The 15,540-nt window shown below is 46.4% G+C and overlaps 2 protein-coding genes across 2 annotated transcripts; both read right to left on the bottom strand.

The window, feature by feature from the left end:
• Nucleotides 1-2,022: 2,022 nt before the first annotated feature.
• Nucleotides 2,023-3,039, bottom strand: EsH8_X_000052 (uncharacterized protein; the record flags this gene model as incomplete). Its single annotated transcript, XM_083274140.1, has 1 exon — nucleotides 2,023-3,039. One exon carries the CDS (start codon nucleotides 3,037-3,039, stop codon nucleotides 2,023-2,025), a length of 1,017 nt encoding a protein of 338 aa, XP_083119532.1.
• A 3,454-nt stretch (nucleotides 3,040-6,493) lies between these two features.
• EsH8_X_000051 (uncharacterized protein) lies at nucleotides 6,494-10,423 on the bottom strand (the record flags this gene model as incomplete). Its single annotated transcript, XM_083274139.1, has 7 exons — nucleotides 6,494-6,813; nucleotides 6,877-7,027; nucleotides 7,095-8,928; nucleotides 8,989-9,561; nucleotides 9,618-9,642; nucleotides 9,704-9,951; nucleotides 9,999-10,423. 7 exons carry the CDS (start codon nucleotides 10,421-10,423, stop codon nucleotides 6,494-6,496), a joined length of 3,576 nt encoding a protein of 1,191 aa, XP_083119531.1.
• Nucleotides 10,424-15,540: the final 5,117 nt, after the last annotated feature.

Genomic DNA, 15,540 nt, shown 5'->3' with positions numbered 1-15,540 from the left:
GTCAGAAGAAACAAAACGCTCTTTTTTGTAGTTTCATGTCGAAACCTAACGGGCTTGGCAACTTTTGAGTTAGCCCTCATGATTCGTAATCAGTCAAGATGTCAGGGGATAAGAATTATTCTCGAGTACCTGATAAACCTAAGATTCTACTGCTGACATAATCGAGGAGCACGGCCAGGGATACCTATTAGGGGTGAAAAACTAGCCTGATAGCGTAGTATGCGCTAACGAGTCATGCCTATTTGCTAGTTCAAAGTCGTTATAAAAGGAGGGCCTGCACTTCACCGTATCTATACGGCAATTTGACTCTAGACCTTAATTGGTAACAAACACGACCTCCACACACCACTCTGTAACATAAATATCTATGACAGAAATGGCCAGAAGGCGAAAAGCACATACCAAGTCCCGAGAAGGCTGTGTGCAATGCAAGGAGCGGCACGCCAAGGTATGACAAGCCAGTCTCCTTATGGCCGCTACTCGTCACGTTGACGCTCACATTTCACCCCTGTAGTGCAACGAGGTCCATCCTCAATGCCGTCAGTGCGAGCGGGCGAATATCTCATGCAGCTTTTCGTCCCCTAGCTTAACGATTACGCCACTTAACGAGGACAGCCTGGCTGATCTTGAGCTGCTAGAGCACTGGCACAGGCATCCGATCACGGGCGGCATGTCGGATACCACGAGACATCTGCAATACGACCTTGTCCGCTTAGGATTTTCTCACCATTACTTGTTGAATGGGATTCTTAGTCTTACAGCCCTCCAGCTTTACAGTGAAGACCAATCCCAGTCTAAGTGGTATACGAGAGCCGTCGCACACCAGCAGGCTGCAATCACCCGAGCCAAGACGCAATTCCAATCCTTTGACCAAGTGCAGCATCGAGCTTTACTTGGCTTCTCCGCTTTCACCTCAATGTATGCGGTAGCAGAACCTCTTTTACGTCCTGCTCGCATCCGCTCTTTACAAACACAATTCAGCACGGTTAAGGAGCTTTTACAGGCACTACAGTTGAGTAGGTCTACTGCAATGTTTGTGAAGCAAACCTTTCCTGCTTCAGCTGTCTCGGAATCGTGGCTTCTGAATAATTGCGATATCAATCACCAAGACGTTTTGCAGGATCTTGAAATAAGATTTCCACAGCTTGCAACTCTTTGGGAATGCATAGAACGTCAGTGCGATAGGAGAGAGAGAGCAGTATGCTTCCATGCCGTCGAAACATTATTCTGCCGAATTGCATTCCTCTTAGATAACCCGGGATTCCTTGAACCTGCTCAGGTGATTTGGGGCTGGGGACTCGAGGTACACCAGACCTTTCTAGACTTGTGCTTGGCGCAGCATGAAGTAGCGCTCTTCATCCTGGCTCACTTTCCCGTGTTAATGAGTTTTTACAAGGACCATTGGTGCATGAGAGAGTGGCCAGGCGAATTGTTGAGACAAACCAGGGAGGTTCTGGGAGACAAGTGGGACGACGCTTTAAAGTGGCCCAGCGATTTTATCTTTGGGTCGGTGACATTAACCAAGGCGGCAACTCGTAGCGCTTTAGCATATGATGAGGCCTAATTAAAAATCAATGTATAGGATCAATCTACGGCCCAAGTTGTGCTAATGCTAGTTCTTGTATGCGGTCGGTAAGTTTAGAATTCTGAATTATCAATTCTGCCAGTCGCATAATATACCATAAAGTGACTTCCCGTCTGCAGAGCGACAGAAGCGTCAATTTTTTTTGGTTGGAGATAGGCCTGATTAGGCCTATTCTGAACAGACAGTCGCGCGCGCACAAGTGAATTCGTAGAAGATCCTCAAGTTACACAAAGAAAGGTGCATTGATGCGGTGATGTTCGCCTCTTTCTGATCAGGCTTAATCCGCTCTGATCAGACCTAAATGAATGCTGATGACTAAGGAAAAGACAGGATGTTGATGCAGCTAGGGGTAAAGTGGCCCTGCTGTCTACATGTCCGCTGGGCCGCGTGGGTTGAACCTCGCCCCATTCAAATACTTATCAGTAGTAGCTTCTAATCTATTCCTCAGACGAGCCTGTCAACTTAATCGACTCATGCCAAAGCTTGTTAGCGCTAGCCTCGTCGTAAGCCCAGGTAGCATGCCCAGTTACGCCTTCCTGCCACTTCTTGCCGGCCGGAATAAGAGGCTCAACAGCACAGTTGTTAAGATACTTTCCGCCTCGACCCTCCCACTCCTTACTTAAAGCGGCGTAGATTGTTGTTGCCGCTCCCTGGGGCACACTCTTAAGTTCGTTTTTCGCTGCCTCCGTCATCGATTCAACCCAAGCAGTTGTGTCCATATGCCTTACCAGGTTGGTAAATATAACGCCTGGGTGCAGGGAAAGACCATGTAATCCTTCTGAGCCGTAACGCCGTTCAATTTCATTCGCAAGGTATATGTTTGCCGTCTTGGATTGCCCATAGCTGAGCCAGGGGTCGTACGGCTCCTTTTCGAAGTTGAGGTCGTGGAAACGAATACCACTATCGTTATGAGCGATCGAAGAGACAACAACCACACGAGATAGAAACGAAAGCGTTGCACCGTTGAGAAGAGCAGGCTTTAGTAACTGGAAAAGCAAGAAGTGGCCCAAGTGATTGGTGCCAAATTGAAGCTCGAAACCGTCTTCAGTCTTTCCTTCCGGCGTACACATAACACCGGCGTTCAGGATGAGTAGATTGAGCTTGTCGGTCTGATTGAGGAAATTCTTGGCGGCCGCGCGGATAGACTTGAAAGAATCCAAGCGTAACTCGAGTGCATGGATAGGTGCACCGCTCTTGCCTTCAGAACCTGCCAAGATGTCGTCGATGGCTTTCTGAGCTTTCGTCGAATCCCTAGCTGTAATGAATAGAGTAGCCCCTGTGGCGTGGAGAGCGCGAGCTGTCTCAAGACCAATGCCCGAGTTGGCACCAGTCACGAGAGCGACTTTTCCGGTGAGCTTGCCGATGAGTCCTTCATCCTCCACAATTTGCATAGCTGTGGGTCGAGCATCTCCAGGGCCCTTGGGTTCAGCATATAAGGGGGCGTATCGAGACATGTTGTAATGAAATTTGAAATTAATTTCGCGGATTCAGTGAGAATTATTGTTTGAAGTCCTAGAGGATCTGAAGTTTTTAGGAGAACAAGTGGTGAGTGAGTGCTTTTATAGATATAGTGAGAATGAAGGACGGCCTATACTTATACCTAAATGGAATGGGCTTTCTGATGTGACTACTGCCTTCCGTAGCTTTGCGACCAAACCTAGCAAGGTAAGTTGATTGGGGTTTGATTTGTAAACTGAAACGGGCTCGGTGAGATTTTCAACCGCTCATGATTGTTGTTTGTCAATAGTACCCACCTGTCGTTTGCATGTTGGAGGCTTGCATTGGGCCGTAGTTCCACTCCTGTTGTGATAAGGTAGTTGTCAGGGGTGCCAGGTTTGTCACAAGGACTCACACGTACTTTGCAATAACTCTTTCTCGTCTTCATAATATGACTCGTAGTGCTGCCTAGTGTCAGCAGCATTATTCGTGACATTTTTGGTGTCATCAATTCTTCGGAAAAGTTTCTATCGCCTTCTAGCAATGCCTAAATGTAAGATATGCAATGTTTAAAGTGTTGGGCAATAACAAAATCTGTCATTAGTACGTAGGTCGATATTGAACACACTTTGACCGAGGCTGTAGAGAGCAGGTGTCGACGAGGTTTAGATTGAGTTCCGTATGTATACGAGGTGAGATTGGAGAGGCGCAACAAGAAACTAATTTTTTTCCATCATGATTCGTAATAAGTCGCATGTAATCCATCTCATCAAGTGCTGCAAGACGCCATTTTTTGCTATAGGCTAGAAACCTTATTTTATTATCCAGGTGTTAAACTGGGTTAAATCTGGCACGAAGCAGTGGATTGGCGATATTGCCTGTCTGGCAATAAATCTGATTGGTGTACCCCGCCTCTAGTAAAATGTCGTCTCGTCTTGAAGCACTTAAATGGGATAAGCCATGTGGATACTGGCCGTATCAATACGGCCAGCTGGGCCCTGTCGACATGTTGAAATAACCAATCATCTAGCCCGCTCCTTAGCGTCTACTGACTCGCGGATCGCGGGAAGTCAATTAGTGGCGTTGGGCGGTCCGGGACCCCTAACCTGAACTGTAACGAATAGGTCCGCCACAGCCGGCCCCACAGTATTCGGACATGTTCATTAACGAGCTCCGAAAAAGCGACTCCAAAAAGTGATACACCAGTGACAAAAGTGACAGTATTTAAGACGTATCGCTAATAATATACGTCTGTGGAACATTCATCATCAACTATCGTTTCTTCGCGCACAATCAAGATGTCTCGAGTTATACTTGTCACCGGCGCAACCGGCAAACAGGGCAACGCTGTTGTCAAGAATCTTCTAACTAAATTCGATTTCAAAATCCTTGCCGTCACCCGCAATGCGGAATCCACTGCTGCACGAAAGCTGTGTGATCAGTCATCTAGAATTGCCTTGGTTCAGGGAGACCTCAATGATCCGACGGCTCTGTTTGAAACAGCCAAGAAGGTAGCGAAGTCTCAAGGGAACGACTCAATATGGGGCGTTTACAGCGTACAAGTAGGTTTCCTCCGTTAGATTGGGTTATCCACAACCGTTTTCTCATAATGGACAGAATCCCCTTGCAGGTGGCCAAAGTGTCGAATTAGAAATTCAACAAGGCAAAGCACTCATCGACAAATCCCTAGAAAATGAGGTCAAGCATTTCGTCTACAGCTCCGTAGACCGTGGCGGCGATAAATCATTTGAAAATCCTACCGTTGTCCCGCATTTTGCCAGTAAGCATGAGGTGGAACAACATCTTATCAAAAAGGCTTCAAATGGGAATATGGGCTGGACGATTCTTCGACCGACGGGTTTCATGGAAAATTACGTTCCCGGGTTCGAAGGCAAGGTCGCTCTTACAGCTTGGAAATATGGTATTGACAAGGATCGGCGGCAGCAGCTCGTCGCTACATCTGACATCGGCTTCTTCGCCGCTGAGGCATTTCTCAAGCCCGACGAGTATATGGGCCGGGCCATCTCGATTGTAGGGGACGAGTTGACTTTTGACGAGGCCAAAAAGATATTCCAGCAAAAAACCGGGCAAACGATACCAACGACCTTTAGGCTCTTCTCTTTCCTTCTTTTACATGGTATAAAAGATGTTGGTATTATGTTCAAGTGGTTTAATGACGAGGGCTTTGGTGCGGATTTGAAGCAACTCAGGAATGAGTACCCAAAATTAACCGATTTCGGCACTTATATAGAGGAGCAGAGTGGTTTTGTTGTTAAGTAGCTTGGTCTATTTATTTTTGGCCTCTGAGGTTTAATATTTAGTTACAAACTTTTTTATGTTTACAACCTACCGTTAAATGCTTTGCATTTCTACAATACGCCACTATTAAGTATTGACTTTTAACTTTTTCCCTTTACCTCTAACTTTACCCTTTTATTCTATTTTAGCCCTTACCTTACTCCCTTTGGTCTTTTTTGTCCCTAGCCCTAACCCAACACCACAGAGGCTGGGGCCCCGATAATGGGCGTTAGCTGACGAGAGGAAAGCCATGGCTGCAAGAAAGAAGAGCACGGCCTGGGAGAACATGACGAGGTGCTCTTTGAGTGTGAAGTATGAAGCCGGAGAACTTATTAGAGATGACCGTTCACTTATGACTGGATGTAGTTCGTAATGGCCGCAAAAAGAGTAGACAGGCAAACGATGCCTTTGAAGCTGCGGATAGTTAATATGCCTAAAAATAGGTTCAAAAGGACTCACCTAAGAGTTGCCAAACTGAAGATACATGAAATGTGCTCCATGGGTCACGCATAGCACCTTTCTCAGCATAATCCCATCCTCATGCCAGCCTCCTTTTCAGGCAGAAAGCTTCTCTCAAATGGACTAAACCAAGGGTCCATCAAATTAGTCTGAAGGTACTGTTAATAAAGTGATAGGAAAGAGGTATACGGTTCATTTCGTGTTCCTACATTTACCTCTTCGCGCTATGCCTGGCCTGTCTAACGTGCTGAGATAGTACTGGCTGATAGCCATGCACGAATTAAGATGGAAGGTGATCATATGTCAAATGTTGTGCGGACGGACAACCTTTCAGACCAACAGGAACGACAGGGAGTTTTACACGCTTCAACCCATACTGGTAAAATCTATATGTAATAAAGCTAAAGGACAAAACTAAAGCCCTTAGGTTTATAGTTATAAGATAAACACAAAATAGTTAGCTTAGTTAGCCACTTTATAACTAGGGTATGTAGATAGTGCACCTAGCTAGCCTCTAGCTATATTACAGAATTTATAAAATAAAATAAAATAGATGGTTAGGTTACAAAGGTAAAGATTATACCTATTTTTATTGTTGTTATACTGCTAAGTAGTCTTCTTTTTGATTATGAGATAGGTGACTTGAAGGGTAAATTAAGCAACATCTTAAACACTAAAAGAATTAGGCATAAGAGCAGAGCCTAAATCGCCTTCTTAGATGTCTGGCACCAGCATCCAGGGATGACTCAAACACTGTTCTACTCTATATCTCTGTTCTGGGTTGACGACCAGCATAGAGTCTATAAGATCAAGAGCTATATCTCCTACAGAGTCCCAATAAGGTGAAGGGTAGTCAAAGCGTCCCGATTTAATCTGCTGCGATAAGGTGTATGGAAAGTCTTTGCTGTAGAGCTCGTCTGAGAAGGGGGGAAATCCGCATAGGCAAATATAGAGTACCACCCCAGTAGACCAAACGTCAACAGGGTAGCTGTATCGTCTATAACGGCTTTCCGCAAGTATCTCAGGGGCAACATCTATCGGAACTGTTTAGCGATCTATAGAGCTCTCAAGAAGTGGGGGCACATGAAGAAGCTTACAGCTCGGCGTTCCGCAAAGGGTGTCATCCATCTGCTCTGGCCGACTTGAAAGATTCACCGCCAGGCCGAAGTCCGCAAGCTTTATACTATTCTCACTTTGCATGAGAATGTTCTCAGGCTTTATATCTCGATGAATCCATCCTTCCTTATGCTGCAGAATGTCCTTATTCAGCAAGTATTCTGCATGTTGTGCGCGAGGAAGTTACAAGTGTACTTACAATATATTCTAGAGCAGAAAGGAGCTGATGAAAAAGACACCGTGTTTTTTCTTCAGTCAACTTCTGCTTCATAATCAAAAAGTTGAAGAGTTCTCCCTGCGGCGCGAGCTCCAAAACCAGGCAAAGCTGATCCATAGCATCTGACACCAAAACTTCCACCAAATTAACCATATGCGGGTGCCTCAAACTAGTGAGGGCTCGGATTTCTTGAGGCGGGGCGCCAGTGCTGGTGTTGTTATCGACGGCTGTCCATCCCGTATTTGTATCAATGGTAAATATCTTTACTGCGTAGCAAACGCCTGTCGTCTTCCTGGCGCAGAAAAACACTTCCGCGAAGTGCCCTTTACCCAACCTTTCCGCAATGTCGTACCTTCGATGGAACCCTCTTTGGTATGAGAACCCGTCTAGAGCAAGTTCGAGACTGAAACCAATTTCGGAATCTGTCATCCCTGCAGTTGGTACCTCCTCCAGTTCTGCAATCTGGGCGAGCTGTTGTGGGGCTGCAAAGGGCTCACGTGGAATCCCAGCATCCACCACAGCCCCATAATCGCCTCCAAAGGATGATAATCTGCTTGCAAGAGTTGAAAGTCCCTTCCTCGAAGCTTGCAGTGTCGCCCTTCTTCCAGCACGGTTCAGTGGCAGGATAGCCCCTGAGTCTATGAGCAGATTCGCGATGGCCTCTTGCCCGCTCAAGGCTGCCAGACTCAAAGCCGTCTCTCCCCAGCTGGTTTGTGTCGCAACGTTAGCTCCTGATTCTATCAGCAGCTGTACAGTCTTGATACTGCCACTAGAAACGGCCGACATAAGGAGAGACCATCCTTCCGCGCCCGGGACCGTGTTTACGTTGGCACCCCCATCAATCAGGGCTTTTACTGCAGATGCCTTACCAGCGAGAGTCGCAACATCGATTGCGGTCTCGCCCGCGATATCAGTAGCAGCGACGTCAGCCCCAAGCCGTAGCAGTGCCGTGATGTTCTCCTCGTGCCCGAGGCGAGCTGATCTGATGAGCGTGGTTTCCTTGTCGCTGCCACGGCCTTCTATGTCTTTTCCTTGCCCCACGAGTCTTTCCAGAACGTTCGGTGTTTGGAACGAAGCCGCGAGGACTATTGCGGGGACACCTTTCGGGAACTCGTTGCTCCAATTTGCGTATCTGTAACGAGGCAGACTCCAGATCTGACTTGCTACGCTGACGGCAACTTCGTTTGACAAAAAGCGATCGACGGATCCCCAGAAATCCTCGATTCGCAACCCTTCGAGTTCAGCTCCCCAGTATCTCGCAGCGTAGTCCAGAAATGTGAAGTTGGCCAATCGCTCCGCCATCGCGCTGTCCGATAAGGCAGGCCCTTCCTGAAAGTTGAGAAGCTGCAGGTATTCCAAGCTGATTCTGGTGAGTTCCAGTCGCGTCTTATCCAGATGTTCTCCGAGTGTGCGGCTAAGATAGTCTTGTGCCGTGTAATGGACCAGCCTGGTTGTCTTGGAAGTGCTGTCGACTACGATAAAACTACCACAAACACCGGTGACAATATCCTCGGGTGGCAGGTCGTCATCCTCAAGCATTATCATCTCCTCGTCTTCATGCTCATCACGGGTAAGGAGGTGGACGGCATACATATGCTGAAGCTCATGAACACCCAGCGGCCGTCGGGCACAGAGGATCCACAAGATGATAGTCTCGGCTAGTTCAACATCTTCTTCAGCCTGAGTACGAATTCTCTCGAGTGCTTGCTCATATGTTGCGTCGAGCGTCTTGGGCAAGATTGACAGGGAAGAGCGAACATCTCGACGCGTGAGCTTGCGGGAGAGAAAGTCCAAGTTGAGCGTCGCCAGAAGAAACCTTGAAAGCGAATATCAGTAGTCAATCAGTTTACGATATCAAATTTTGATAATTACTCACATTCCTTGAGCACTCTCGGCGATGCTTGTGATGATATCGTCCTGTAGTTTCGGATCAGCACGAATGTGCTTCGCCAGCCTGGAATGCTTCGGAATCCTTCTCTCCAAATACAGCCGTACGTCCTCGTCCTTGGCCGTAATTTCTATACGTACGGCATCTTTGAAGAAGCCCTCGAAGTTCGTCGAGGTGCGTGACGTGAGTAAAAGCCGAACATTATCGCCGAGCGCCTGAAGAGCACTGACTAGTTCCAAAGCCACCATGTCCGAGGACGCGCATTCATCAAGAGCATCTATGACGATAAAAACATTGTTGCATGATGAGAAGAGCTTAGTGAAGACTTCGGAAAGTTGCTTAGTCGTGGGACGAGTTCCTTTCTGGGCGTGCTTTGCGTAAAGCGACCTGACCACTTCAGGCAGATGTGGATGGCTTGTTCGTTGAAGAATGTATTCCAAAAGACTGGAAACTATCGCTGATTGAGTCTGAGACTCGCGATTATTGTTATCACAGTAGACATATGCTAGAAGACTATTGGAACAATCAAGATGAGTCTCGAGAGCATCTATGACCAAGGACCTGGTCTCGTTAGCAATCGGTCGTTCGACAAGACATGGTATCGTTTTTCGACATACGCCAGTCGGGTTTTGCCAGCACCAGCTATACTCTACGTCAGAAGGATATCACATTAGAGGGTGTATCGGAGTGGTCTGTGTCATACGTATGCCGGGACACCATAGCAGATTGACGTTCCCCGAAAGCCAGTCACGGTACTCCTTAGCTTCAAGAAACCATTTACCGGTGCCTGGCTGGACACTCTGCAGTACGTCGGCTTGCTTGGATCGGAAGGAAGTTGAGCTGATCCAGCAAAGGATCTTCTCCGTCTCCTGACGTCTGCCTTCCAGGTCCATGTCGTCGAGTTGCCTGCCAACCTGGTGAACTTTTTCACTTGTAAGCTTGGATATCGTCCTGGATTTGTCAGCAGCTTGATAAAATCGCTAAAAGTCGTGACTTACAATATGTCACTCTGTAGGACAAGCGTGAAATGCGACTTGAGTCTCTCTATCGTCCCAAACAGCTCTAAAATATCCTTCTTCTCAAACGGCCACCGGAAGGGTTGCGCAAGCCTGCGTAACCCAGCTTGGGGTGCTAGTTTTGACACGACCTCTTCCATCGTAGCCTTCATCCTCTCTAGAGGTCCGTCAGGGCCTGCTAAGAGTGCTATCGCTGCAGGTTTGAGACCGTCTTCATTATCGGATTCGCTCTGCTCTTCGACGCGGTCATGGATCATCTCCAAGAGACACGTGACACCGCGTAGCTCATCTCGCAGCTTCGTTCGTTCTTTGCCGCCATCTTTAACATCCTTAAGATACTCAGTCGCCTTGGCCGTTACTTGAATCAAAGCTATGAGGCCGGTGGCGATACTAAGGGGGTCACTCATGGTCGGTGATTTTGTCTAACCTGCATTCAGATGAGCCCACTGGTTTATCCCAACCGCAGACTCTTGCGGCAAGAATTCTACAAGAATTTAAGGCGCATATTGTCGGTCATTCCTGAAAATGCTGAAATCAGGCTGTAGCCTGCCTGATCTTACCCCTCTAAAAATGCCTCGTGTTGGGTTATCCATAATTGCTAGGTTTCTGATTGGTTCTATCTCTCAAAGCAGGCGGATCACTCGTCGCCAATCGATGGACCGGATCAATTCTCGTTTCGTATGAACCTAGTTAATAGGACAGGTCTTAAAGTAAGGTGCGGCTGGGTCATTTCAGGATGCGCTGTTGTTGCATATATGATTAAGACCGTTAAACCACAGCGAAATGTCCCCTTACCATATGCGACGCAAACATGAAGCCAACCGCTGGACGTTGCTTGACGCCTGCCTTGCTCTTCATCAAACTCCTCTTTTGGATCCCAGAGTCCGATGAAGAGGAACTGGACGATGGGGAACCTATCAAAGCTGTACAATATGGTGTCTGCACACAGATGCACTTCGCTGTTTCTTGTGCCGAGTTAGTTCCATTTACAAGGCACGTTGGCGGAACCGACCAACTCTCATGCAACCACCGGGCTAGATGGCAGAAATGAATCGCAGATAGAAGTGATTCTAGTTGCATGAAAAAGAAGTAGACGCTATGCCACGGGTCAAGGCAACCAACTGCACCACAAAGCAAAAGCTTTAGTAATGATGCACCTGCACCATTAACGTCGGCCACCCACTTTTGGCCACCCCCACTGTTGGCCACCCAAAATACCAGGACAACCGTACCATGGGTATCAACTTCAATTAACTATTGACTCTACCCACCACCAACTACAATACAGTCTTCTGATTCACTAGGGTAATCAGATGCGCTGGATTCATCCATCCCACTTTCAGCTTCACCAGCTTCTTGTTGGGCGCGCCGTATATCCTGGATATTCGCGAACTTCGTATTAGGGTCTATTTTGACCTTCTGCTTCTTCCTTTTCTTCCCATCGTCAACCTTCTTCTGTAGGTAGTGAATTTCTTGCTGGGCAACTGCCAGTTGGTAGGCCTGCTTATGGAATCCTTTTTTGACCTTTCTGAATAGCTGGCGTCGTGTGTTGACGTTTTAACTACCCAGCTTAAGCTGGCTGAATGATCTAAGCTGGTCTAACAGATCTCTAGTCTTTCTAGGTGTAGACCACACAACAGTAGATCTTATAGAATCCTATCCATTAACATCCTAGGCAGCCTGTATACTGCCCTAGCTTAGTTAGGTAGTCTGGTTGGCTGGTGTGGTTGGTGTAGTTGGTGCCAACAGCAGCAGCTTGCTCATTATAGGCCTTGCTATTGATATAGGCTATAATCCGGTCCACTTCCAGCTACTTGTGATATTCTGCTTCATGAGGGCAGCTAAACGTGCCTTCTAGTAGCAATCTATAAAGTTCCTTTTACTAACAATAGTAGTATCGTCGCATAGAGTAAGCCAGCCAAGCTGCTTTCTATAGGCTACTTTCAAAAGCCTAAAGACTAATTAATCTAGTGGCTGGAGGATGTAGGATGTATGTAGTAGTAGAAATAATAGGTAGATCTTGTTGATATAGCATATCCACATAAAGTCTGTTGTCTCGTAGCTCCCATACCCATCTAGAATCAATAGTCTAGCCTCAAGCTGGCTAGACCTATCCTTACAGGTAGTCTAAGGAATAAACACCCTCTACAACCACTCAACAGCAGTCTAGTTAGTTGTCTAACTATTATCTGTTATAGTAAACTCCTAGTTGGTATAAGGGTTAAGATCTAGAGGGAACTACTACTGTTGGACTAATCTACCCTTATATATAATAAGAGGATGTAGTGCTTAGCACTCAGCTGAGATACACTTAATAATAGATATCTAAACCCTTAATCCAGGCTGCTTCTTTTAAACTAACTTAGTCTTAAACGAACCTATCACCAGCCTATTAAATCCTTTACCCTTAAGAATACTAGTCTCATCCATATTATATCTATTAGCTGGTTTAATTACGTTAATCTAAGGGATGTTAAAGTGTTTAAACTAGTCCTTTAGTATGTCAGCTGAGGCTCTATTAATACATCTAGAATCGATTGCTCGACTTCTCTAAGTTGTAATAGATAGGTTACTTCGTTTGAAGCCGTCTATCTAGTTCTTTCCAAGTGGTTGGGTATCCCTATTCGCGTGTAAGACACGCTTAGCGAATTCCTTTACTTGTTGATAGGTTGGGGCAACTCCAAGGGCAGCCTGGATACAAACCCACTCAGCCAGCTTGCTTTTCTAGCTCTAAGAGAGCCGCTGGAGGTCTGTAAAGGCAACCTTCCTAGGTTGACTGCCCTGGAGCTGATGGCGAAGTGTTAACCTAGGTATACCCTATTCTATAGCAGCCCTATTAATAGATTAACCAGCTGTAATAGCTTGAAGAGCCTGATGAATCTCATATTCGGTATACTGGCCCATTGAGGTTGAAATAAGTGATGCTGAAAAAATGAAGTGATTTGGATGTAAAGTGGAAAAGTTGTGGAAGTTAGGGTTGAAGTATATCTATCGTGGTGTTGAGGCATTTTTGGGTGGCCAACAGTGGGGGTGGCCAAAAGTGGGTGGCCGACGTTATCCCTTATCTACAGTATATAGTGTTACGGTCAGATATCCGACAGTAGGGTTTGTGTTAACAGGCGTTGAGGCTGATACTGAGAACAGTGGTCGTACGTGCTGTAAGTCGTTGGGGCTAGATCTAGGCTTCAGAAGGTATGGTGATCAATCATACAGTCAACAAGGTAAGGGTACTAGTGATATCACTATTGAGGGATATTGAGAGTCATATAAGAATGAATCACAAGTTGATTGCTGAAGGGCTAAGGGAAGTAGTCTATCTGGTTCTAGTCATAGAGTCTTATACTCTTTCGTGATTCCTATGGTGTGCCTGGGACCGACGCCCAGAAGTCGGTCCTGATGTTGGACCGCCCTTGGCGTGTCGGTCCACCCCTGTTGGACCGCTTATCGTTTGTCGGTCCCTTATCATCACGTGACTTCCCGTAGTTCTTCCGTTTACCGATTGGGCTGAGCCTGATCCCTATGTTCCTTCGCATACAAAGGCTGGTGCCGCCCGCGTCCTTGCCGCCGGGTGGGGCGTTATGTCTGGTAACTTTGTTGGGTCGTAACATATAGCTACACCAGCCAGCCTACCAACTAGTTAGGTTATAACAATTGTTATAATAATTTCCTATATATCTTGAGATTTTAGTAAACCTACTTCTACTTTACACCTCTATGTAAATAAGATTAGATTAGTCTAGCGAATAAGCTCTAAGTGGTTATTCTAACTTTAATCTAACTTGAAGTTTTAAAATATATTATTACGTTTATCCTCTATATATATGAATCAGAGCTTTTTATATAGCTACTCTTATATATTTTAATAATGTCTAAAAAATTAAATCTAGCTATAAACTATATAGCGTACCTATACTTGCTTGTAGTATCTTCTATTTATTTTAGTAGCTAGAGAAGCGTTATATTCGCTTTTGCCTTTAAGTAGCTTGAAGATACACAACTAGTAACTTATCTCTATATTATACCTAAATATAATCTATATCAAAGTCGGCTGATACTAGCACTATTACAAGTAGAGACTAAGGGTGTCAGAGATGTTGTCAAGCAGAGTAAAGGGCGCAGTATCTTTATAGTTAGAGGTAGGTTTTAGATAAGACTATTGCTAAGAGCTGCCCCCTTAGATTACCTCAGGGCAATCCAAGCTTCTTATACCCGTCGCCGTACTTCCTCCTAGATATCTCCAGCCTAGATCCTTGCGCCTTCGCTGCTTGCTCCCCTGTAGACCCTTGGTGTCGTCTTAGGTGCCTGAAAAAGGGGTATATAGAGCCGTGACGTAGGAATTACAATCATCCACCAGCCCAGTACGGAAGCTAAATGTCTGGCATCTCCCATCATTAAAGAGATTCCATACACCACAGGCTTGATCTGCATCACAAATGGCAACACAAGCATCTAATGACGCAACAACATCATCAAAATAGAGCTGCCCACCCGGAACGCTACGTTTACCACAGTCGATGTCATAGACGTAGTCTCGCGTATATGGATCAGGCAGCGTTGCGCAGGCCGCGAATGAAGTTGGAGGGGGCGTGCAGACAGGCTCTACAGAGCTACTGGTGGTTGTTGTTGTAGACTCAGTCGTAGTCGTGGTTTCCGTTGTGGTTATAATCATGTTTGTAACCTCGGTTGTGGACTCAGTTGTGGGTCCAGTCGTTGTTTTAGTTGTGGTTGTAGTTGGAGTTGAGGTGGAGCTTGTGTAGGTTGGGTTGGTAAAAGAGGTCAAAGCTGTCGAGCCAGTTGGAGGTTGTGTGTTGGGTGCTTCAGGTGACTGTGCTGTCTGTACGCTGACAGGATTGCTGGCCTGACTGGACGGAGAACCGGGGCTGAACGAGGACTGGCTTGTTTGCGCGACTGACAATGTTGGCACAGTAGCACCAACGATTTGTCCGTTCACGCATTGCTCGGCTGTCCAAAATTACTACACGTCAACACATGGTGAGCAGACGATTATTGAGAAAACAATATCCTACCTCCATAGGCTAGAATTTGGACAGGCCCACAATCCACTGGTGTAGATGTGAAAGTAATGTAGACTTGCCCTCGAGGGTCTTGGCAGAAGTTGGCTCGTCCACCTGGCAGGGAAGAGTTTAAAAACTGAAGGGTGCCTCCTACAACCCGAAACGTAGTGGTGATAGCGTCGACTGAAGGCAAAGTTGTAGTGCGAAGAGCTTTGTTGTTGTCGCCAGGTGTGTAGTGGACAGGATTCCCTGCGTCAAGAAGTTGATTTGAGGACAGGCTAAAGATGGTAGCAGCATTGCAGCTCTGGCGGTCAGAAACTACGTCATAGTTGAAGAATCCTCCAATATTCCTCTTCTCTAAATCTCGCTTAGTGACTCTACCAGGGAATATAAAGAATATGATCTGCCGATCCACAGAGGCGCTGGGAGTGGGTGTTGAGGCCGATTCTGTCGTAAGGGATGAGCTCAGAATAGGAGGCAAAGCTAACGACGAAGATGTACTGAATCCC

This window comes from Colletotrichum jinshuiense, chromosome 10 (genome assembly GCF_051148585.1).
Source record: "Colletotrichum jinshuiense chromosome 10, complete sequence".
In the NCBI taxonomy this organism is placed as follows: Eukaryota; Fungi; Ascomycota; class Sordariomycetes; order Glomerellales; family Glomerellaceae; genus Colletotrichum; species Colletotrichum jinshuiense.
Note: the sequence above shows the minus strand (reverse complement) of the source record. Positions and strands in the feature narration are given on the sequence as shown.